At 36.4% G+C, this 25,370-nt stretch overlaps 1 protein-coding gene and 1 non-coding gene across 2 annotated transcripts; one reads left to right on the forward strand and one right to left on the reverse strand.

Annotated features, from left to right (window-relative positions):
• Positions 1–5,373: 5,373 nt before the first annotated feature.
• On the forward strand, positions 5,374–11,865 carry LOC130954507 (O-fucosyltransferase 10). The gene is made up of 10 exons (XM_057881254.1): positions 5,374–5,981; positions 6,669–6,753; positions 6,967–7,034; positions 7,141–7,229; positions 7,696–7,893; positions 8,022–8,226; positions 8,347–8,514; positions 8,721–8,888; positions 9,539–9,729; positions 11,028–11,865. The coding sequence occupies exons 1-10, from the start codon at positions 5,580–5,582 to the stop codon at positions 11,209–11,211; spliced, it is 1,758 nt and encodes a 585-aa protein (XP_057737237.1). The 5' UTR covers positions 5,374–5,579; the 3' UTR covers positions 11,212–11,865.
• A 13,165-nt stretch (positions 11,866–25,030) lies between these two features.
• On the reverse strand, positions 25,031–25,134 carry LOC130958769 (small nucleolar RNA R71). The gene has a single exon (XR_009077875.1). It is a non-coding gene; the product is annotated as a small nucleolar RNA R71 (small nucleolar RNA).
• Positions 25,135–25,370: the final 236 nt, after the last annotated feature.

The raw sequence follows: 25,370 nt of genomic DNA on the forward strand, positions 1-25,370 counted from the left end.
AATGAAAGACATTTTTAAATTGAGAAGAAAATTTAAATCAAAGTTATCTACTAAAAACAATTAACAACAATAAGGCAATTAACAACAACGAACATTAAATACCTCAATGCATTAATAGAATTCAAAGTACACAAGATCCAAATCTAAGATCTACAATAACTAGAGTAACAAGAACACTAGAACAAGAGTAGGAGAATAAGGTCTACAAATTAAAGCAATGTAACCTTAGATCTAATCAAAGGATACAAGAGAAATTGAAATTGAGAAAGCCAAAACCTAGAGAGAAGTGAGAGTTTCTCTCTCTAAAAACATAAACTCCAAAACTAGCTAAAAATCTCTAATGTGTGAATCCCCCTGATAAACCACTATTTTATGGTTTATCTTGTGCTTAATTGAGTGGATTTTATTAACTCTTTACTCACTTATTCATGCAATTCGCATGTTTTACATTTTCCTTCCCGATTTTGTGCTATGATTGAAAACATGCTTCTTTGATCCTATATTTGCTTATTATTAATCCTCTCTTATTACCATTAGATGCCTTGATATGTGTGTTAAGTGTTTTCAGATATTATAGGGCAGGAATGGCTTGGAGGATGGAAAGGAAGCATGCAAAAGTGGAAGGAATACAGGAAGTTGGAGAAACTGCTAAGCTGTCCAGCCTGACCTCTTCGTACTCAAATGGCTATAACTTTAGCTACATAGGTCCAAATGACGCGGTTCCACTTGCGTTGGAAAGCTAACGTCCGGGGCTTCGATTTGATATATAATTTGCCATAGCTGCCTTGACGCCAGGCGATGCGAACGCGTGAGTCACGCGGACGCGTGACCTGGCAGGAATGCAACCCGCGCGGCCGCGTGGGCCAAGCGGCCGCGTCACTTTTCCGCGACCTGTACGGACCAGAAAGCGCTGGAAGTGACTTCTGGGCTGTTTCTGACTCAGTTTTTGGCCCGGAGAACACAGATTAGAGGCTATAAAGTGGGGGAATGCATCCATTCATGATGATTCACTCATAATTCACTTTCCATGATTTAGATTTAGTTTTGAGAGAGGTTCTCTCCTCTCTCTTAGGATTAGGATTTAGGACTTCTCTTAGTTTTAAGAGTGACTCTCGATCCGGGTTCAATGTTCCTTTAATTTATGTTTCTCTTTTATTTTTATTTACTCTAATACTTTTATTTGTATTTGATTTATGTTGCCCAATTGGCTTATGAACTTTTCATGTTAAGATTTGAATGATCTATTTATTATAATTTGAGGTATTTCAGTTTAATATTACTTTCTTTTATTTACATGATTATTGCCTCCCATCTGAAGGCATTTTTTATTCCAGCAGTTTCAATTTTCTTTCCTTTTGGCTTTGGTTAAATAATTGGTGACTCTAGAGTTATTAAACTCATTGCTGATTGAAAATTGGAATTCATCCACTTAACTTACCTTCATAGTTAGAGGTTAACAAAGTGGGAGAAAAATCCAATTCTCATCACAATTGATAAGGATAACTAGGAAAGGACCTCCAGTTCTTTTACCTTGCCAAAGGTTTATTTTACAGTTGTTATTATTTTATTTTACTTGTCATATAATATATTCCCACCTTACTTCCAATACCCCAATTTTACCTTTTTCATAGCCAATAATAAGAACATACCTCCCTGCAATTCCTTGAGAAGACGATCCGAGGTTTAAATACTTCGGTTATCAATTTATTTAGGGGTTTGTTACTTGTGACAACCAAAACGTTTGTACGAAGGGATTTCTGTCGGTTTAGAGACTATATCTACAACGCGACTGTTTTTATGAAATTCTTTACTGGCAAAAATCCTAACATCACCCCCCTTATTCCCTTGGCCCTCTTGGCTCTTTTGCCTCCCAAATTCAGCTCAGATTGGGCCTGGACCTCCTGTGAAATCGCCAGCCACGATTTCACTAAAAATGTCACGTGCCGAGCGCCACGCGTGCGCGTCCATTGAATTTTCCGATCCACGCGTACGCGCAAGGCACGCGTACGCGTCTATGGTATTTTTGCTCAGCCACGCGAATGTACCAACTAATGCGCACCAGTCCCAACAACCTGCACCCACGCGTGCGCGTCGCTGTCAATGCTCCAAAGCTCCATTTTTCATGTTCCTTTCATTTATGCATTCTTCCTTCCTCTCTTCTAGGCCATTCTTACCCTATAAACTCTTAAATCACTTAAAAAATATATCACGACATCGAATGGTAATAGAAGAGGATTAAAATATGGCATAATTGAGGATAAAGAAGCATATTTTCAACCATGAAGCAAAATTAGAAAGGAGACACAATACCATGCATTTTGTATGAATAAGTGTGAAAGAATATTGATAAAATCTCCAAATTCCATACAAGATAAACCCTAAAAATGGAGTTTATCACCTGTCACTCCTCAATTAGATAGCTCAGCACTCTTCTCTTATCTATTTAGATAAGTGTTGTTCATCCTGGTACAATTGTGCCTCTATATTCTTATAAGAGGCACGAATTTCTCACAGCATCTCTTGCAAGCTTAACAATTGTTATGTGAGAGAGTGTAGCTGCTGAGTTACCAATTCACTCTGTTTTGGAGGGTCTCAGTCAGCGTACGCTGCTCTGACCTCTCTGTGCATTACAGTCTCACTAGATGAGTATAGGTGCTGGTTGATGGCGACTGTCTCAATAAGTTCTTAAGCTTCCTTAATAGTCTTTCTCATTTGGATTGAACCACATGCCGAATGATCTAAAGACATTTTAGCTGTATCAATAAGTCCGTAATAGAAGATGTCTAGCTTGACCCATTCGGAAAACATTTCCAAAGGACACTTCCGTAGCATCGCTCTGTACCTTCCCCAAGCGTCATAAAGAGACTCACTCTCTTCTTGCTTGAAACCCTGGATGTCCAGTCTTAGCTGGGTTAACTTCTTAGGGGGAAAGTATTGGCTCAGAAATTTATCCACTAGCTTATTCCAGGTGTTCAAACTTGATCTGGGTTGAGTATCCAACCACTTTCTAGCTTGACCCTGTACAGCAAACGGGAAGAGCAGCAGCCGGTAGTACATCCTGGTCCACTCCTTCAGAATGCACAGTGTCAGAAATTCGTAGGACGTCTGCCAGGAATTCTGTGGGCTCCTCTTGTGGGAGTCCGTGGGATTGGTAGTTTTGCTGCACTAGAGTGATGAGCTATAGATTGAGCTCAAAATTTGCTGCCCTAATAGGGGTTGTACAGATGCTTCTTTTATAGAGTCAGGAATGAGGGCTTTATATGACCCTAGAGTTTTTCTTAGTTGTGTATTCTCAAATGGATTCATATTTAAATTTTCCAATGAGGTACTCCACAGAATTGTGCAATAAATTAAAGTAACAATAATAAGGATGGAAATTTTATTAAAATATAAATATAAGAATTGATCCAAGAAATTCGAAAAATGGAAAACACTGATTGGACACCAAACCTAAAATTTTTGAATTTAAATATAAGAAATTTTCGAAAAAATGAAAAGGGAATCTGTTGGAACCCGTGATGCATTCTCAAGTTGTAGCTTAATATAATCCGGGTCAGGACTCGTAAGAACTCATGTAGAATCGAGATTCATAAGGATGAAGAACGACAATGCATCATGGAATAGAATCACACATCGATTGAAATAGAAAAGTACTTGTATTAATTCATAGGAATCAGTAGAGCTCCTAACCTTAACCAGGAGTTTTAGTTGCTCATACTGTACAGAGAAATAGCTGAAATATTGAAAAGTGGTAAAAAGATATCCTAAACACCGGTGACCTCCTTTCTATTTATACTAACCTAAACCTAAAGAGACATTAATAGAAATTTGAAAATTACAAAATTGAAATGAGCTAAGCTAAATGTGCGTAATCCACTTCTGGGCCTACTTGGTGAGGATTTGAGTAAAGCTTAGTGTCTAACTTGAAGAAGTGGGCGGTAAGATTGCTGCTTCTTTGCTCCCTTTGTGGCGTTGAACGCCACGTTTGGACATTTAACGCCAGCCTTGGTCCTCTTGGGGCGTTGAACGCCCCATAAGGAGTAGTTTGGGCATTCAACACGCATTTTAGGCTGTCCAATCTGAAGAAAAGCATAGACCATTATATATTGGTGGAAAGCCCTGGAAGTTAGATTTTCAACACCGTTGTGAGCGCATCATTTGGACCTCTGTAGCTCCAGAAATGCTCATTTGAATGCATAGAGGTCAGAATCTGACAGCATCTGCCTTGCTTTCCTTGCCTTTGAATCAGACTTTGCCAGAACTTCCCAAAATTCACCCAAAATTCACCTAAAATCATAGAAAAACAGAAAAGCTCAAAGTAATATCCAAAGAAGTAAATTTTGTATTAAAACCTTTTAAAACTCAACAAAACAAACTGAAAACACTAAGAAATTGATGTAAAAAAGTGTATAAAATATTCACTCATCACCCTACAAAAAAGAAAGCTCTTAGCAGACTCAGGAATTCATTGGGGATATAAGTGTGTGAGAGTATTTTCTGATATGAGATTCCAACCTTTGTTTCTTCTAGTCTTCATCTATTTATAAGAGTTTTCGACTAATCAAATTCAAATACAACTTCCACGTGCATTAATTTTTCAGTAATTGTTCCCGCTCTTTGTATGACGTGGTAACTGCCATCAATTATTTTCACTTATTACTAATTTTCGATAAGATTTATCGATCAATCTTACCTCTCTCTTCAATGAATCCCTTTTCGATGAGTGCTATGTCCTTCGAAAAATACCTATCAAACTTTGATCTCGATGTCTCAAGACTTATATATTTTTTCTACTAACACATGTATGCTATCAAATAATATTTCACATTAGCAGTCATTGACTAAAATTATTAATATAGTAACAAAAGAACACATATAATTAATTTGTTATATTTAAAAGACCTATTTGATTAATAAAATCTTTTAAAAACACATTTAAAAAATATCGCAATATAAATTATAGATATGATCTTCTCGCTTTGATTTGAAATTTATTGGGTTCTAAATATAGATATCAAATATATAATTATAATACGTGTGTATTAAAATTAGTTATTAGTATAAAATATATGTAAAAATTTAAAATATATATTTAAAATAAATTAAATAATATATATATTTATATCCAAATATATGATAATTAATTTTAGTAAAATGATTTTAAGGTGAGTAATATTTTGAATTACATTACAAAACAACCAGCTCCTATTCCTCCGACAATGGCACACTATAGTAGCACTAGTACCAAGTAGCAGCTGTCAATTCCACTAACATACATAGAAGTCCCCCATAACCATTAACCATAGTAGTTCTTACCTCTTAGTTCCTTCTACACACTACAAACACTACACACACTATAAATCTATAATACTCTCGCCACTTTAATTTTCCTTCTCTACCAACTGTCCCTTTCATGTTGTCTCTGCTCTCTGCCCCCTCCTCCCTCTACACCATCATTCATCAACACAACAAACAACTTCACCACAAAAACCCTTCTTCTTCTTCTTCTTCATCTCTCTCTAACAAATGCAAAGACCTCCATTCACACTTTTCACGGTACCAGTTTGATCCATGTTAAAATGAAGTCCAAGACGCACTCCCACGGCGGGAATGGACACGACACTGACGGCGCTTCCGCCACTGGAGGCGGCGGAGGAGGAGGCGGGAGTTGTAGCTCTCCGAGCCCACCACCCTCGCCGCGGCGTCACTCCGGCATATCCCACTGCAGGCGTCGGCTCCGGCCGGTGAAATCAATATCGAATCGGAGCTTAGGAACGCTGGCGGCCGGCATCATGACCCGCCGGAGCCTCCGATACTTCTTCCTGCTGCCTCTCCTCTACATTTCTGGCCTCCTCATGTGCGTCGGTCCTTTCTCCGCCTTCATCGGTGGCCCTCCCCTTCCCGGCTCCGTTTACCGGAGTCACGAGGTCTTCCGGCACCTATGGCCGGCGATGGAGTCTGATAATTCTTCCGCCATTGTGGTACGTTTTCTTTTGCAACAAATATTCTCTCTCTCTCTCTCTGATCTCGTTGTTGAATTTCTCATTGCGATTACCCAAGAGTATAGAATATGTGTGGGTTTTCTGAGAATTCGCTTTATAGCTAGTTTGAGTTTTTTGTGTTCAAGAAAACGACGTGAGAATTAGTTAATGTCAATTTCAATTTGGTGTTTGTATTTTACTATTTTAGAATACGACAATGTGTTTGAAAAGGAACAGAAATATTGGCTATGTGATGAAACTAAAGATGACGAAGGGAACTATATTAGGTTTAAGGAGGTTTTTTTCATATTTTATTTTTGGTTCTTTGTTATTATTAAATTTAATCAGCTACGTTGTTTTCTAGGTCAAGTTGCCAAAGTTAATTTGGTAAAGTCATGCATTGAATAATTATGGAATAGGAACCTGTTTCTCTTGTTTAGCATTTTCCTTGGAAGCCAATACCCTGAAATTCTACATGGAATAATTATGGAATTGGAACCTGTTTCTCTTGTTGTAGTAAAGAATATCACGTTTATCTTGGGTGCCACATGATTTTTCTTTCGCTTCTGTTTAATTAAATTCATGTTGATGTTGATTATTAACTACCTTTTGATGCTTTTTATTGAAAAATTCATTCTCTTCCACGTAGGGCACTGATTTTCAATTTTTTCTCTCTTTATTTTGCAGTTGTCTTCTGTGTGGAAGTACAAAAGGAAGTTGAGAGAGCATAAAGCATGTCCAAATTTGAGTGCTTTGCATCATGAGCAATTTGGTATGCACTTTATATTACATGGTATTGGTACCCCATTGAAATGGATTCAATTGTTTTAGTTTATTTGAGCTATTTCCCTTGCCTGCTTAAGTAATTGACTTTGTTAAACAATAGACATTTCTGTTGCTGGACCACATTAAATGCTACTAATGTGAAATTTTCCATAAACATAAGCTAAACTTCAATTTTAACAATGCTTCCCCAAAATTTCAGCATCTCCTGGCCTGAACGGATTTTTAATTGTGGAGGCCAATGGTGGTCTTAACCAGCAACGCTCTGCGGTATGATAATTTTTTTTTTCTTCTGTTGTGACTTTCAGAAGTTTTCTTTTGTTCAAGACATAAACTATTTTTTCACCCTTGTGCTTCTTAAATTGTTCCTTTGCAGATTTGCAATGCTGTGGCCGTGGCTGGGTTGTTGAATGCAATACTAGTTATTCCGCACTTTGAGTTCCACAATGTGTGGAAAGATCCAAGGCGACCAATTTTCTTCCAATTTTCTTACTATTTTATCTTTAAAACTTGAAGGATAGGTCTTAACCATATTTTCCACGAGAAATTTTCAATGTGTTTGTCAAATTTCATTGCTCCCCAGAACAGCATCACGTTTCCGTTGTTTTTTATGCTACAAACCATGAACCAGTTAGGCAAACACCTAAGATTAGAAGCAGATCCTCCTGCAATCTTATTTGTTGATCCAAATGAATGGGCACCCTTGACTTTTTGGTTTCTCTAGCTTTACTTGACTAAATTTTGTTATCAACTAAGACTGATGGAAAGTAGACCCATTTGGGTTTGTGCTCTTTCCTTATAAAACAGTCCACATAGATAATTAATAATTAAGAATCTAATATATCAGTAAGCATTATGATGCTTCTTCAATTTCTTCATTTCTTTTTTATCCAGTCGCATTCTGCTTAAACTAATACTATTTCTTTTACAGTGAATTTGGGGATATATACAATGAAGATCATTTTATATCCACGCTTGATGGTTATGTGAAGGTCGTTAAAGAACTTCCCGAGGCACTAATGGAGAAGCATAACTACAATATCAGTAATATTACTAACATCAGAGTTCGAGCTTGGGCTCCTGTCAGTTATTACCTGGGAGTTGTTTATCCAATCTTGCAAAGTGAAGGGTAGGCATGGAGCCATTTTTTCTTGTTTCATATTCTTCATTTTAATATGTTCAAAATGGGAAGTTTTGCAAGCTTCAAATCAGCTTTTATCTGGTGAAATTTATGTTTGGCTTGGTAACTTGATATAGGGTTGTCCGAATAGCTCCATTTGCCAACCGTTTGGAAATGAGTGTCCCCCCACATATTCAATATCTAAGATGTCTTACTAATTACAAAGCATTGAGGTTCTCTTCTTCAATATCAATGCTGGCTGAGAAGCTGGTTAACCGAATGATTGAAAAGAGCTCAAGGTCAGATGGAAAATATATTGCTGTGCATCTTCGCTTTGAGGAGGTACTGATGTTCATTCTATCATATTGAGAACTAGAAATTGGCGTCATTTTATGTTTCACCATGAGTAGTATTGGATATAATCAGCTTTATGTAATGATTGACTATCCTCTCAACATGCAGGACATGATAGCATTCTCTTGTTGTATATATGATGGAGGAAAGGCAGAGAAATTGGAAATGGAATCAGCTCGAGAAAAAGGATGGAGGGGGAAGTTTAAAAGGAAAGATCGCATCATTTTACCTAACCTTAATCGTGTCGAAGGAAAATGCCCACTTACTCCTTTAGAGGTACTTATTATTTATTTCGTAGTGCTTCTCAGATCTCAAAATTCATTTTTACTTTCCTAATTTATTATCTTGCTAGTTCCGTGTGCTAAATATTTACTTCTAAACGAGATACCGTCATTATTTTTTCTCTTATGAGTTTTTGATGGGCAATACTACACAGAAGATTGACTCACTTTAACTGTGCATTGCTTTCCTGAAAAATGTAGGTTGGAATGATGCTCCGTGGCATGGGATTTGACAACAATACGTCAATATATTTGGCTTCTGGGAAAATATATCATGCCGAGAGATATTTGACTCCTTTGAAAACGATGTTTCCCAATCTGTATACAAAGGAATCCCTTGCAACATCAGATGAGCTTGCTCCTTTTATGGTAAAAGATCCCATGCATTCCCAATTATATTAGAAGTTATAACTAGATGATTACAGAACACCAGATTTTGTTTAATGTAACTTACTTTTAGTTCGAAAGAACTTATAATCATAAGTTTCTAAAGCATGTATATATTATACACACGCGCACACCCACAAATGCTTTCATTGAAAATTAATACACTAAAAACACTTGTTAACTTGTTTGTGCAATAGAGCCATCCTATTTGCAGTTGTTCAGCAGCTTCAATTTGTTTTTGCTGTAGGAAGCATTTATATTTTATCCTTACAGCCATAAAATAACTATGTAAGAAGTCATCAAAACTGTACCTTCCAGAATATGAGATATTAATGCATCAAAATAACTATGTAAAGTTTTTTTATTAACTTTTTTCTTTGTCTTTTTGGTTTTCCATTGTGTATGATCATTGAGTTGTACATAGGAAATAAAACTCCATCTATCTGTATTATACTGCAATTGTAGCACTCCTTTTTTAAGTATCGAAATCAAGGATATAATTGGCTGTAATTGTGGTATTCTCTTCATTCCTCATCATGCACAATTTTGATTTCATTTTTCACTCGTATACACTTCTGTTGTTTGTATGCTATAAGTAACCCCTTCTACTTAATATCATCATCCTTTTTTAGGGCTATTCCTCTCAGCTGGCTGCACTTGACTACACAGTTTGCTTGTTTAGTGAGGTTTTTGTCACAACTCAAGGCGGTAATTTCCCTCATTTTCTGATGGGCCATAGAAGATTCATCTATGATGGGCATTCCAAGACCATTAACCCCGACAAGCGCAAGCTTGTTCTTCTTTTGGATGATGTGGATATTAGGTATGTTTCTGTGATCGTGTCCCTCTACCCTTCTCATTCATATTCATTCTGCACTCTACCTAAAATATTTGAAACCATTTTGAGAATATTTAAGAATTTGTTCCCTGTTGTATTTACGTTCTCTGATAGGTAAGTAATATATATATATAACTGTCACATTAGTGTCAAGTGTCAACTTACTAGTAGTGCCTGGCCACGAATATATTTCATAAAGGGTAAAATATATTTTTTGTCCCTAAAGTTTGTCTAAAAGTTTTAAAAATACCCGTAAGTTTTATTTTGTTTCAATTTTGTACCAGAAGTTTTGATTTGCATCAAATGTATCTTTGAAAGCTAATTTTTCAAAAAATTTATGACCAATTCAGCAACAACACAATGACAACGTTCAACACAAACAACCAGCTCCTAGTTGTCAAGTGTTATTGTTAAATTAGTTTTAAACTTCTTGAAAATTTAGCTATCAAGGATACATTTGATGCAATCGAAAAATTCTAAGACAAAATTGGAACAACATAAAACTTGGGTGTTTTTGAAATTTTTAGCAAACTTCAAGGACAAAAAGTATACTTGTCCTGTTCATAAAATACATCCTGTTCTGTGAGATATATTTGTGGCCAGGGCAATACTAGTAAGTTGACACTTGAGACTAATGTGACAGAGCTATAACTGTATATGATGATCAAAACCCTTTTTTCCCGCCCTTTTCTGGTAGAAATGAAAAATGTGTGATGAAGTCATTTGTTATGGAAAGGGGATGTAGAGTTTGGAGATGTTATTGGTATGTTACTGCGGTTTAACTTCAGGCCTACAAGCTTTTGTCGTGTGGTTCAATATAATCATATATGCACCTTTTGAATCCAGTTCAATTTTTCACCATACATGGAATATAAGTTACTACTGAGCACAAGGATATCAGATTAAGAAATTACTGACTGAAACAATATTTGAAGTATTTAGCCTATATTAACATTCTGTCACTTTAGATTATACGCTGACGGCCCATATTAGGTGTAAAATAATTAATAACCATAAAAGACGAATGACGATATTAAAACATTCTTTTACTAATCAAAAGACTTGTATTGTTGATCAATTTTAGATAAAAAATGACTTGTATTGTTGGGTGGAGGGAGTATCTTATGGTAATGATTTTTGTTTGGCTTGAATGATACTGCTAAGAGGTTCGTGAATTGTGACTGTAGCTATTAGCTATTCCTGTTTGCATCTTATGTATGGGGTTGGTGCTTCAATTTCAAAGAGACGAACTAATAGGAAATATCTGTGAATTGGTGATGCAGTTGGAGAACTTTAAAGGAAGAGATGGAAGATATGCTCAGCGAGAGTGATCGTAAAGGAATCATGGTACCCAGAGTTAGAAAAATTAACAGAAAAACTTCAATCTACATGTACCCCCTACCAGAATGTAGGTGCCTACAGCAGTCTATGGCTGATCAAATCGATCAGATCAGACATTCCGAATAATCACACAGCTGAAGAATGCCTCAAATGGGTGACAATCTTCATTTCATTTAGCATCTGTACCAGGTCATCAGATTTAATGGTATTGTGTGGTACTTTGGTTTGGTGCTAGAAAAGGGGTGAAGCTTTTTAAGAATGAGTTTTATGGGGAAATTTTTTACATATCAAACTCGTCCATAAAATTTCTACCACATTTTTGTATGTCCCCGCAACCAAGCATACCCTTGAGTATTAGATCCAATTCCATGGCTTTGGTGTTTCAACTTCAAGTTTTAAGGTTTCTTTGAAGTTGTTTCTTCTTGTCTGGCAAGATATGATAGCTTGATAGATCTCCAATTTTGTGTCATTAGTTGGTGCCACTGCATGAAGATTCCGTGTGCATGTTGCGTGTTTTACATGGTGGTGGCGTTTTCTAGCCTCCAATGTAAAAGGTGGGGCGTATTCTGGGAAAGGATATATATACATAACCGGACTAGAAGAGTCAACTGTCAAGTGTAGAGTTGTATTTTTATCTTCTTATAGATCAATGTTGCTTGAACCGACATTACCCTTCTAAAATGACACGATATTACTATATATTAGAATTGAGAAATACCTAAAATTATGCTTTAGTGAAAAAATAATTTGCCCCTTCTAATAAAGGCCGTGCTTGTTAAGGCAATGTTTCTATTTATTTTTAGTATTAAGATAATATACAATTGTTTAAACCACTGAAATATAATGCACGTTTTTATCAACCCTATTTTTAATTGTTAGCCAAGATAGTGCTTTCTATAGTTATATTTATCTATAACCTCTCTATTAACAAAACTTTAAACCCCTTCTATATTATTTTATTATTATGTTTTAGTCATTTCACCTGATTTTATTAGCGGTCAATGACAACAAATTTTAAAAAAGAGAACCAAATTAACTAAATTTTAGTACTGGGGAGATTAATGTTAACATTTTATGTGTTGGGATATAAATTGCCGTGTCTGCGTGTCAGACACATTTCAGACACGATACTCATCGATATTTGTCTGATATGCGTGTCTGCTGTGTCCAAATCATGTCTCAGTAAAGAATAAAAATTTTTTTATCGGACACGTCTGTACATACCTAAATATCACTACGTGTCAGCGTGTACAGTCTTATTCTGAGATATAGTGCTCGACCACTCTTATAACTGAAAGTATGTGAATGGGACTTCTATCATAGGCCTCACACCTTAGCGTAGCGGGACAAACTCCATGCTCTACTACACCTACAACTCAGCATAAGCGAGACAAAACACTGGCTTTATACCTACATCACATCAATATTATTCAAAAACAGATTCAAGTAAGTTCATCATTTATTACCGATTCCCAGACTCGTCTCAAACATCATCAATCTGTAATTCCACAACTCATCACATTAATCATTATTACAGTACTCAACTATTTCACTAAACTAATTCATCCTCGGTCCCCAAGAAACCTAAGTCTCCGTCTTTTAAATTCAAACAGAAATTCACTAAATTAAGTCACTAACTCATCCTTAGTAATATTAGGACCTAATTACTAGATAGTATTCTTAAACAACAACTTAAAGAAGTTTAGAAAGCTAGACAACCCTTAAAAATGAAGAAAAATCATTTTTCAACAAAACAGGGGTTGTATGTACGCACACCCCTGCCGTGCGTACGCACACGGGTAAAAATGGGTGGTCACGTACGCACCACCCTGCTCGCGTACGTGAGTGTCCCAAGCCGAATGGGATGCTCGCGTCGCGTATTAAGTGTTCGCGTACGCAAGGGTCAAAATTTCGGTAGTCCACGTACGCATGCAATGCCCGCGTACGTGAGATGTCCAACCCGAATAGAATGCTTGCGTCATGTACACTGTGTCACGTACGCAACCCTCACCAGACTTAGAAAATTTTCAAAGTTGCAGAATTTCAGTTTTAAACACCAAATTTTAAACGTTCATAACTTCCTTTACAAAAATTCATTTTCCACAAACTTTATATCGTTTTAAAGCTCTTTGAATCATCTTTAATTTAAAGCAATTTTCAATCAATTTCAAAAACAGAGGCTCAAGTTATGATCCACCAAAGTTCACCAAAAATAGATTTTTATCAAAAGTTAAGTAGGTTCTCAAACTTCCAAAATTTCCAATCAATACCAATTGTCCTACAACCAAAACAGTTTCAATATACCTAACTTATACTCATATATCATCCAACTCATTCCATAACCTACCAATACACATTTCCATCATTTTCATCCAAAAATTTCTACTTACACATCTCGACTTCTCAATAATTAACAAAACATCAATTCACCATCCTTAACATTCATCAACATCAACAAGCATCCAATTCATTATCACTCCTCAAAATTCTCATTATTCACTTCAATCTCAATAATCAACAACAACATCAAAATTCAACCTCATAATTTATCATAATCATCAATGCCATTATACATTATCAATTCAACAATTTCCAACAATCAATTCAATGTTATCCTAAAGTCCAGTAGCGTAAGTGGCCAGAAATATTACATATTACACAGAGAAAATCGAAACTATATCATGGCTGATTATCCTCCACGCACAAAACACCAAATTGAGTCCAATCAAGCCTCAAGTCATAACAATCCATTAACTCAACTCCAACAAGCATCAACAATCAAATTTTCCAAGTTATACATATTAATTTATCACAAATCAATACCTAGGGTTCCTAAATACACAATTTCACAAGAGATAAGAGCAAGCTTACCTTATGTACATTTGATTAGGACAAAACCCAATAGAAACCAAGTGCTAGAGTGTACCTAAATACCCAAAATCACAAAAATTCACTCAAACCAAAACCCAAAAATTTGAAATTTGTAGAGTTGAAGAATGGGGAGAGAGTTTCGAAAAATTACAAACAAAAGTTTGATAGAACTAACGGGCTTGGTGAGAGCTTTGTGTAGCCACAAATGGCACACAAATCGGAGTATCATAGCTCAAGATATGATTAATTGAATGTAATTATGACTAGTATTTTCTCTCTTTCCTTCACTCTTCTTTTCAACTGCTAGGGCTTGGTTTCAAGTGTGTTATGAGCTTATTTGGGTTCATTTACACACTTATATATGTTGGGTTTGAGCCCAAGTTGGGCCCGGTCCAACTTGTTAGCATTTTTGTCCCATTTGCCCTAATTTCAGGCTAAACCTTTAAAATTAGCATCCGATATTCAACTTTAATTATTTTTCTAAGTTTTTTCTATATTTTTTACTTCTCTCACATAGTATTGGACAGATTTAAGCTAGTATTGCCGGCTAATTTACCGATACGCATTTTTACATAATTTTTTGAAGAAAAATCTATTTTCCAACTTAGAAAAATCTACTGAGTCCAAATATCATATTTAAATTTTTTAATTAATATTCTAAATTTTTGGAACCTAGTTTGGGCTATTAAATTATTATAATTAAGTGGCTAATTAATTGCCGTTCTTACATAGTGAGAAATACATGAGACATCTTTCCAAAATAAACATAAGATAAAAAAATAAATAACTAGACTACAACGCAATAAAAGACTCTAATGATCATGCAAGAATCAAACCAAAATTAGGAAATAAGATAAAAATACTGAAAAACTAAAAAATAGATAAAGCAGAAGATAATGAAAATCAACCACCTCAGTCATGGCGGCTGTTGTTCTCTCCTGGGCCGCTTCAGCTCGTCTATGTCGAGCCCCTATGTCCGCTGCTCCTCCACTAGCAGGTGGAGGAGGACTGAGTGGTCCTAATACTCAATCCTCAGTTGATCAATAGATGATGTCAGCTCCCCAATAGATGTGGTCAATGATAAACTCCATATTTAGGGTTTATCTTGTATTGATTTTAGGGGATTTTAATACCTTTTACCCACATTTATTCAATGAAATAGCATGGTTTTGTATATTCTCCTTTAATTGTGCTTAAGAGTGAAAACATGTTTTTTTAGGTCTTAAAATAAATAAATTTAATTCACCTTGATTCCATTAGATGCCTTGATATGTTTGTTAAGTGATTTAAGGTTTAGGAGGCAAAGATTGGATCAAGGGAATGAAGAAAGAAAGCATGAAAAGTTGGAGAACTCATGAAGAAATGAAAGAACCGGAAAGCTGTCAAGCCGACCTCTTCGCACTTAAACAACCATAACTTGAGTTACAGAGGTCCAAATGATGCGGTTCCAGTTGGGTTAGAAAGCTAACATCCGGGGCTTCGAAACGATATAAGATTTGCCATAGTTGCTACACGTATGGTGGCGCGCACGCGCAAAGTATGCGCACGCGCCGTTGCTGCCACCGGGTTCACTTAAAGCAAAACGTGGCCAGCGAATTCTAAAGCCTTGTGGGCCCAATCCAACTCATTTCTGATGCTATTTAACCCAAGGAGTGAAGAGGGAAACATATGTTAGTTACCATTAGTCATAGTTTAGTTTTAGAAGTAGTTTCTAGAGAGAGAAGCTCTCACTTCTCTCTAGGATTAGGATTAGGATTAGTTCTTAGATCTAGGTTTTAATCTTTGCTTTCTTCCACTTCTATCTCTCAATTCTTTGTTGCTACATTCATCTTCTTCTACTCTTTTGTTGTAATTTCCTTTATGTTGTTCTTATATTTTGTTGTAGATCTAGTATTGTTCCTTCTACATTCTTCCAATTCAATAAGAGGTAATTCATACTAAATGTGTCTTCTTTGCTTTTCTATTGTTGATCTCTTATTTTTGTAGTTGTAGATTCCTTTAATTCTTGCATTTAATAATGATTACTTCTATTGCACTTTATGTGTTTGTTGAAATGTCTCTTTTAGTTTTAGTGTAGATTTTGTTCCTCTTGGCCTAGGTAGAGTAATTAGTGACACTTGAGTTATCTAATTCCTTTGTTGATTGATAATTGGAGAGATTGCTAATTGGTTTGGAGTGCACTAAAGCTAGTCTTTCCTTGGGAGTTGGCTAGGACTTGTGGCTCAAGTCAATTCATCCACTTGACTTTCCTTTATTTAGTAAGGGTTAACTAAGTGGTAGCAATGAACAATTCTCATCACAATTGAGAAGGATAACTAGGATATGACTTCTAATTTTCATACCTTGCTAAGAGCCTTTTATAGTTGTTAGTTTATTTTCATTGCCATTTACTTTTCATGCTTCTTGTCCAAAACCCCAAAACACATTTCTAACCAATAACAAGGCACTTTATTGTAATTCCTAGGGAGAACGACCCGAGGTTTGAATACTTCGGTTTATAAAATTAGGGGTTTGTTACTTGTGACAAACAATCTTTTGTATGAAAGGATTTTTGATTGGTTTAGAAACTATACTTGCAACGAGACTTCAATAGTGAAATTCTATACCGTCAAAAAACCAATCATCAAAATGGCGCCATTGCCGGGGATTTGCAATGGTGTTATGTTATTGGTTATTGTATATATGTGAATATTGTGAATAGCTTGATTTTTGGATTGCTTGTTAGTTTTTGCTAGTCTTAGTATTTGGTTTCATTATTTCTTATTAGTTTTTTGTTTCTTATTTTCTCTTGCTACCATGAATTCTCACTTTGGCTATGAGTGTAGTTACAACTATGTTGTAGGTGATGGGAACTTTGATGAGAATGTGTATCAAGAATGGGATCATCAAAGGTGGGAAGAGCCTTATGCTTATGATCAATCCTCTTAGCAACAACCCCCACCAATGCACTATGAAGAAGAGCCATTCTATGATGCATATCAATCCAATGGCTATGGTGAATCACCTTGTGACTTTCAAGAACCACCACCATATGCTTATGAACTATATCCTCAACATAACTCTCACCCACACTCACAAGCCTCTTCTCACCAAACACCTTCATATGACCCTAACCCATATCCATCCTACCAACAACCATATGAGCCATATGAACCACACATAGAGTCACTACCACTCCAACATCAATATTTTCAAGAGCCACTCCCTCCATATTATTACCAAGATGAACCACCTCCAATATATGAAAATCTCCAACCACAAGATGAATACTACTTTCCACCACAACCTCCCATGGAAGAATACTTATGTCCTTCAATCCAAGAGCCCTATGATCCTACTCATGACATGCAAGAGGAACAAGAGTCAAGGGATCATCTCAAGGAATCATTGGATCAATTTCAAGCAACCATGGAGTGTGTTGTGCAACAAGTGGAAAGAGTGGAAAACATTGAACCACCATAACTCTACCAAGAAGAACCACCTTCCTATTATGAACCCTTCCCCCAAAATGATGAACATTTCCACCCACCCCAATCTCAAATGGATGAAACCCTTGGTGTTCTTGTTCAAGGGCAAGAAGAGATGAAAAGGGATGTGCAAAATTTCATGGCCGCCTTAGAAGCGGTAACAAATCAATTAGCCTCCCAATGCTTGAACACTCAAGGAACTCCCATGGCTACATGTGGAGAATCAAATGAAGAACATAGCATGAAGGAGAGATTGGAAACTCCGGTGGGAAATGAGGGAAGTTGCTTTGTGTTAGAACAATTGGAGGAAGCTTTAATTGTTGAAGACAAGGAAGAAGTGGTAGAAGACTTAGGAGATGCGGAGCTTCCATGGGAACATAGAGTTGAAGAAAATCCCTCCAAGATGATTGAAATTGATGCTAGGGAGGAAAGTGCACACCTTCCAAGGCATATTCCATATGAAGACTTGGATGGGATAGAGCAAGAATTGAGTTCCCATGGCAATGAAGAGCAAGCATCAAGTCCTAGTGGTGGAGAATCCTTTGAACTTGAAGAACCTTCTCCCAGTGCATTTGAAAATGTTGTGGAGGTAAACTTCTTTCACCCTCCCAATTATAGTTTGATTAAGGGACAAGGCTTAGACAGTATTAATGAACAAAGGATTGAATTAGAGAAATCTTGTGAAGAGGTGGAAGTCTTTAGAAATAGAAGGATGGGAGTGGAATACGCTTTATCAAGATCGTTGGAAGCATCTTTGCCTAGGTTGTCATCTACTCCTTCACTTGAGTGGGTAAAATTCATTTCTATTAGCTTTATTGTCCCATTTGAGTATGGCTTGCTTGAAACGGATGGTCAACTTAGGATGCTTTGTGGGATGAAGCGTAAGCGAAAGATGTTTCATGATTGGCGTTGCAAATCAAGGCTCATTTTGGTTAATACTTCAAGAGTTGAATACAAAGGTGGGAATAGTGCTCAAATAGATGGGTCTAGGAGGATTGTTGGGCACTTCATAGAGAATTCATCTTGTTCACCACCCGGATGGACTAATAATGATGATCAACCTCAAGATGGGTGGAGAAACAAGATATGGGATCCCGGTATACATGAGGATCAACTTTGGGAGCCCCAAGCTTGTGAAGAACTCCATCAACACTTGGTGCAACAAATAAGAAGTCTTGGGGCACAATGGAGAACCAAGTATTGGTGGGAGTTCCAAGATGAGTACAAGCACAAGCCACCTTGAGAGGAGCTCCCCATAAGTCCAACTTAAGGACAATAAACAAAAGTGCTAGGTGGGAGACACCCCACCATGGTAACATCTTTTCATTTTCTTTCTTTGTAAATATTGGTAGAATTAGTTTAATTTCAAGTTTTTATTGGTTTGTTAAGTTTAGTTAGAAGTATAATATGATAAATAAGGTTTTAGGGTGTTTTGGTAGTTGTTTGGAGGATTGAAAGGCTTGGATTGGTGCAAGAACCTAGAAAAATATTTTTTGAAAAAACAGAACACCATCCACGCGTGCGCGCACATAACGCGTACGCGCACCTGAGCATTTTTCGACCATCCACGCGCACGCGTACTGTACGCGTACGCGTGGATGCAAAATTTCACCTCCAGCCAAAAACCCGAGAGTTAGGCTGCACTGTGCAAACATTGGGCCTAAGGCCCAAGTCTGTGCATGCGTGCGCGCACCTGGCGCGTATGCGCACATGATCTTAAATTCGCAATGCACGCGCACGCACACTGTACGCGCGCGCGTCGATTGCACAATCTGCACCCTCGGTACTTCTACCCGAGAGTTGTGCCACTTTTGGGCCAACTTTATACCTCTCGCCTAACTCGACGCACGCGTGTGCGCACCTGGCGCGTACACGTCCTTCAACCAATATGCCCATTGACGCGTAAACGTCCATGACGCGCACGCGTTGGTAAAAAAAAAAAGAGTTTTTTTCTCCCCTTCCATTTTCTTTTGCTTATCACGTTCGCATACTTCTACTCTTCCCATTTTCATTTAGTTTTTGTAGCATGTTTTCGTTTTTTTTAAGTCATTTTAATAATGGTGTTGCATCTTCCTACTCAATTGTTGAGGGTTCCTTGCATTACTTTGGTGCCTCTTGACTTGTTTCATATTGTTGGGTGATGTTTCTCTTCAAATCAATGCTCAATCTTTTATGCACTTGTGTTCTTTGTGCATTGATATGACCTCATATTGTCTTTCATGGCCCATTCTCTCTTGTTCGCGCTTGATGCTCATCATGCTCTTCATGCTTTAACCTTACTCTTGCATCAAGTATCATTGATATGCCATTTTCTCTTATTGTTTCTTCCTCTACATGTTGTAGCTACCATGTAGTAGATAACCATACTCCTACTTGGCATTAACCCCTGCCTATGTTCTATTTGTTTTGATATCTTTGTCATAGGCTTAATATTCCTTTCCTTTTCTATCCTTTTAGGTTGGCCACCAAGAAGGGAGAAAGGAAAAACTTTTAAATGGGGCAACAAACAAGTCATCCGCACAACCGTTTGAGGAACTCATCAATTGTAGCAACCGTCCACATTGCTCTTCTATGCATGCACCGAGGACGGTGCAATCTTCAAGTGTGGGGAGGTCGTCCGACCGGTCGGTGATTTTGGGTGACAAATTTTTAATTCCAATACTTTTGCATTTCATTATAGGATTTTAGGATTTTTACTCGCATTTTCTTAGTTTTTGCATATATATACAAAATAAGCTTAGTCAAAATAATGAATTTTCAAGATTTCTATCTATAGGGCACACCAATTGATTTGAGTGAAAACTTTTCATAGAACTTGCTTGAATTATATATCTTATGAATCATGTTTTGAGCTAAGAACACAAGCAAGTGAGATTTGAGCCTAATGGTGTGGTTACATCTTATAACCACTTATTTTTCCTTCTTGTGTGCATTATTCTCTTTCTATGAATGTAATCTTTGATTTGTTTGATTCTTTATGTCCATTATATTGTGTATTCATGCATTTATATGATAGAGGCCATCATTTCATTTAACTCACTTACCCAAATAGCCTTACCTTTTATCTTCCATTGTTAGCCAACTTTGAGCCTACGCTTAACCCACTTATTCTTATTTTAGCACATTACAAGCCTTAAAGCGAAAAACAATAATTGTCCCTTAATTTGGATCTTTGATTAGCTTAGGCTAGTGTGTGTGAGTATCATTCAAGTGTGGGAACCTTGGGACATTGGGTGAATAAAAGGGTATTTTGTATTGTTATTGAAAATATTGGGAATTGGGTACATACTCATGTATTGATCAAATGTAAAATATTATGCATTGATGTTCTCATATATAGAAAGAAAAGAATGAGAAAAACAAAAGAAAAAAAGAAAAGAAAAGAAAAAAATTAATATGGAAAAGAAAAAAAATAGAAAAAAGAAAGAAAAAGAAGAAAAAAAAAAAGGGGACAAAATGCCCCAAAGTAAAGTCCAATAAGGGTCAATACATAACTGTTGTAAAGTGAAAAGAAGATGCATGAGTATGTGAAAAAGTGAGTAGGATGGGTAGTTAGGTTAGAACTTAAATTGCATAGGTTGTCATAGGTTAGGTGGGAAGTTTAAACTTATCAAAGATTCAAATTTCAAACTCACTTAACCAAATATGCATCCTACCTTGACCCTAGCCCCATTACAACCTAAAGAAAAGACCTCATGATACTTCTATGCATGCATGAAATATATGTCGATTGTTAGAAGAAAACTGATGAGCGGATAATTTATACGCTTTTTGGCATTGTTTTTATATAGTTTTTAGTAAGTTTGAGCTACTTTTAGGGATGTTTTCCTTAGTTTTTATGTTAAATTCACAATTCTGGACTTTACTATGAGTTTGTGTGTTTTTCTGTGATTTCAGGTAAATTCTGACTGAAATTGAGGGATTTGAGCAAAACTCTGAAAAAGGCTGACAAAAGGACTGCTGATGCTGTTGGAATCTGACCTCCCTGCACTCGAAATGGATTTTCTGGAGCTACAGACCTCCAAATGGCGCGCTCTCAACGGCGTTGGAAAGTAGACATCCAGGGCTTTCCAGCAATATATAATAGTCCATACTTTATTCGAAGAATGACGACGCAACTTGGCGTTGAACGCCAAGTACACGCTCCTTTCTGGAGTTAAACGCCAGAAAAACGTCATGATCCGGAGTTGAACGCCCAAAACACATCATAACTCGAAATTCAACTCCAAGAGAAGCCTTAGCTCGTGTATTGATCAAGCTCAGCCCAAGCACACACCAAGTGGGCCCCGGAAGTGAATTTATGCATCAATTACTTACTCATGTAAACCCTAGTAACTAGTCTAGTATATATAGGAGATCTATCTATTGTATTAGACATCCTGGATTGTATTTTGAATCCTGTGATCACGTTTTAGGGGGCTGGCCATTCGGCCATGCCTGGACCTCTTTCACTTATGTATTTTCAACGGTGGAGTTTCTGCACACCATAGATTAAGGGTGTGGAGCTCTGCTGTACCTCAAAGATTAATGAAGTTCTATTTTCTTTTATTCAAATCTCTATCTTATTCTTATTCCAAGATATTCATTCGTACCCAAGAACATGATGATAGTGATGAGTTAGATAACCCTCATCACTATTCTCACTGATGAACGCGCGTGATTGACAACCACTTCCGTTCTACATGCAACAGAGCTTGAATGTGTATCTCTTAGATTCCCCAACAGAATCTTCGTGGTATAAGCTAGATAGATGGCGGTATTTATGAGGATCCGGAAAGTCCAACCTTGTCTGTGGTGTTCCGAGTAGGATCCTGGGAATCCGGAAAGTCCAACGTTGTCTGTGGTGTTCCGAGTAGGATTCCGGTAATGAATGACTGTGACGTGCTTCAAACCTGTAACCTGCTGGCGTTAGTGACAGACGCAAAAGAGGGATTCTATTCCAGTAGGGGAGGGAACCAACCGGTGATTGGCCGTACTGTGACAGAGTGCGTGAGCATTAGCTTTCACTGCGAGGATGGAATGTAGCTATCAACCATGGGTGATGCCTCCAGACTGGTTAGCTGTGCGAGTGACAGCCGCATAGGATATTTCCCCGAGAGGATGAAAGTAGCCACAGCTAATGGTGAACCCCTATACAAAGCTTGCCATGAAAAGGAGTAAGAAGGATTGAGTAGAAGCAGTGGGAGAGCAGGCGTCCGAGAGCTCTACAGCATCTTCATTCCGCTTATCTGAAATTCCCACCAATGAATCTGCATAAGTATTTCTATCCCTTTTATTTTATCTATTTTACTATTTGAATCTAATTAAGTATCATGTTTAATCCGCCTAACTGAGATCTACAAGGTGACCATAGCTTGCTTCATACCAACAATCTCTGTGGATTCGACCCTTACTCACGTAAGGTTATTACTTGGACGACCCAGTACACTTGCTGGTTAGTTGAACGGAGTTGTGAATTCAAATAAAGAAAATAAACAGTGCCCTAAGAGTAAACATCCTTAAAGTATAAAGAACATGTGATCACAATTTCGTCCACCAAGTTTTTGGCGCCGTTGCCGGGGATTGTTCGAGTATGGACAACTGACGGTTCATCTTGTTGCTCAGATTAGGTAATTTTCTTTTCAAAAATCTTTTTTTAAAAAAAATTTTTCTTTTCTTTTTCGTTTTTAAAAACATGTTTTTCGAAAAAATTTAATAAAAATCCAAAAAAATTAGAAAAAAAAAAAATATATTGTGTTTCTTGTTTGAGTCTTGTGTTAATTTTTAAGTTTGGTGTCAATTGCATGCTTTAAAAATTTTTTTTCTTGCATTTTTTTCGAAAATCCATGCATTCATAGTGTTCTTCATGATCTTCAAGTTGTTCTTGATAAGTTCTCTTGTTTGATCTTGATGATTTCTTGTTTTGTGTCTTTTCTTGTTTTTCATGTGCATTTTTGCATTCATATTTTCCATGCATTAAAGATTTCTAAGTTTGGTGTCTTGCAAGTTTTCTTTGCATCAAAAATTTTTCAAAATCATGTTCTTGATGTTCATCATGATCTTCAAAGTGTTCTTGGTGTTCATCTTGACATTCATAGCATTCTTGCATGCATTCATTGTTTTGATCTAAAAATTTCATGCATTGAGCATTTTTGTTGTTTTTCTCTCTCATAATTAAAAATTTAAAAATAAAAAAAAAATATCTTTTCCTTATTTTCCTCCAAATTTTCGAAATTTTGGGTTGACTTTGTCAAAAATTTTCAAAATTAGTTGTTTCTTACAAGTCAAGTCAAAATTTCAATTTTAAAAATCTTATCTTTTCAAAATCTTTTTCAAAAATCATATCTTTTTCAAATTTTTCTATTTTTCGAAAATTTCAAAAATATTTTTCAAATTATTTTCAAAATCTTTTTCTTATCTTTATATGTAATTTTCGAAAATTCACTAATAATTAATGTGATTGGTTCAAAAATTTGAAGTTTGTTACTTTCTTGTTAAGAAAGGTTCAATCTTTAAGTTCTAGAATCTTATCTTGTAGTTTCTTGTTAGTGAAGTAAGTAATTTCAAAATTTTTGAATTAAATCTTTTTTATCTTTTATTTGATCTTTTTCAAAAATTTTATCTTTTTCAAAATTTGATTTCAAAAATATCTTATCTAACTTACTATCTTCTTATCTTTTTTCAATTTTGATTTTAAATCTTTTTCAATCAACTAACTAACTTCTTGTTTGTTTCTTATCTTTTTCAAAACCACCTAACTACTTTTCCCTCTTCTATTTTCGAAAATGTCTCTCTCTTTTTCAAAAAAATTCTTTTTAATTAATTAATTGTTTCATGTTTTAATTTATAATTACATTTTATCTCTAATTTTCGAAAATCACTAACTCCTTTTTAAATTATTTTCGAATTTTCTCTTCTATTTTCTTCTTCTATTTAATTATTTAATTACTAACACTTCTCTTCACCTCCCTTCATCTAAAATCCGAACCTTCTTCTTCATTTTTCTACCCCCTTCTTTTTCTACTAACATAAAGGAATCCCTATACGGTGACATAGAGGATTCCTCTTTTTTTTCTTGTTTTCTTCTCTTTCATATGAGCAGGAACAAGGATAAAGGCACTCTTGTTGAAATTGATCCAGAACCTGAAAGGACTCTGAAGAGAAAATTAAGAGAAGCTAAATTACAACAATCCAGAAACAACCTTTCAGAAATTTTCGAACAAGAGAAGGAGATGGCCGAAAATAATAATAATAATGCAAGGAGAATGCTTGGTGATTTTACAAAGCCAACATCCAAGTTTGATGGAAGAAGCATCTCCATTCCTGCCATTGGAGCCAATAACTTTGAGCTTAAGCCTCAACTAGTTGCTTTAATGCAACAAAACTGCAAGTTTTATGGACTTCCATCTGAAGATCCTTATCAGTTTTTAACTGAGTTCTTGCAGATCTGTGAGACTGTAAAGACGAATGGAGTTGATCCTGAAGTCTACAGACTCATGCTTTTCCCTTTTGCTGTAAGAGACAGAGCTAGAATATGGTTGGATTCACAACCCAAGGATAGCCTGGACTCATGGGATAAGCTTGTCACTGCATTCTTAGATAAGTTCTTTCCTCCTCAAAAGCTGAGCAAGCTGAGAGTGGATGTTCAAACCTTCAAACAAAAAGATGGTGAATCCCTCTATGAAGCTTGGGAAAGATACAAGCAGTTGACTAAAAGATGTCCATCTGACATGTTTTCAGAATAGACCATTTTAGATATATTCTATTATGGTCTCTCTGAATTTTCGAAAATGTCATTGGACCATTCTGCAGGTGGATCTATTCACCTGAAGAAAACGCCTGAAGAGGCTCAAGAACTCATTGACATGGTTGCAAACAACCAGTTCATGTATACTTCTGAGAGGAATTCCGTGAATAATGGGGTACCTCAGAAGAAAGGAGTTCTTGAAATTGATGCTCTGAATGCCA

The sequence above is a fragment of the Arachis stenosperma genome, chromosome 10 (assembly GCF_014773155.1).
Source record: "Arachis stenosperma cultivar V10309 chromosome 10, arast.V10309.gnm1.PFL2, whole genome shotgun sequence".
NCBI classification, from domain to species: Eukaryota; Viridiplantae; Streptophyta; class Magnoliopsida; order Fabales; family Fabaceae; genus Arachis; species Arachis stenosperma.

What these genes read in the sequence shown, in the direction of transcription:
- LOC130954507 (XM_057881254.1), top strand. Translation starts at nt 5,580, where the DNA reads ATGAAGTCCAAGACGCACTCCCACGGCGGGAATGGACACGACACTGAC. An exon ending in ATAATTCTTCCGCCATTGTG is followed by an intron (nt 5,982 to 6,668) that starts GTACGTTTTCTT and finishes TTTATTTTGCAG; the next exon opens with TTGTCTTCTGTGTGGAAGTA. An exon ending in TTGGATGATGTGGATATTAG is followed by an intron (nt 9,730 to 11,027) that starts GTATGTTTCTGT and finishes TTGGTGATGCAG; the next exon opens with TTGGAGAACTTTAAAGGAAG.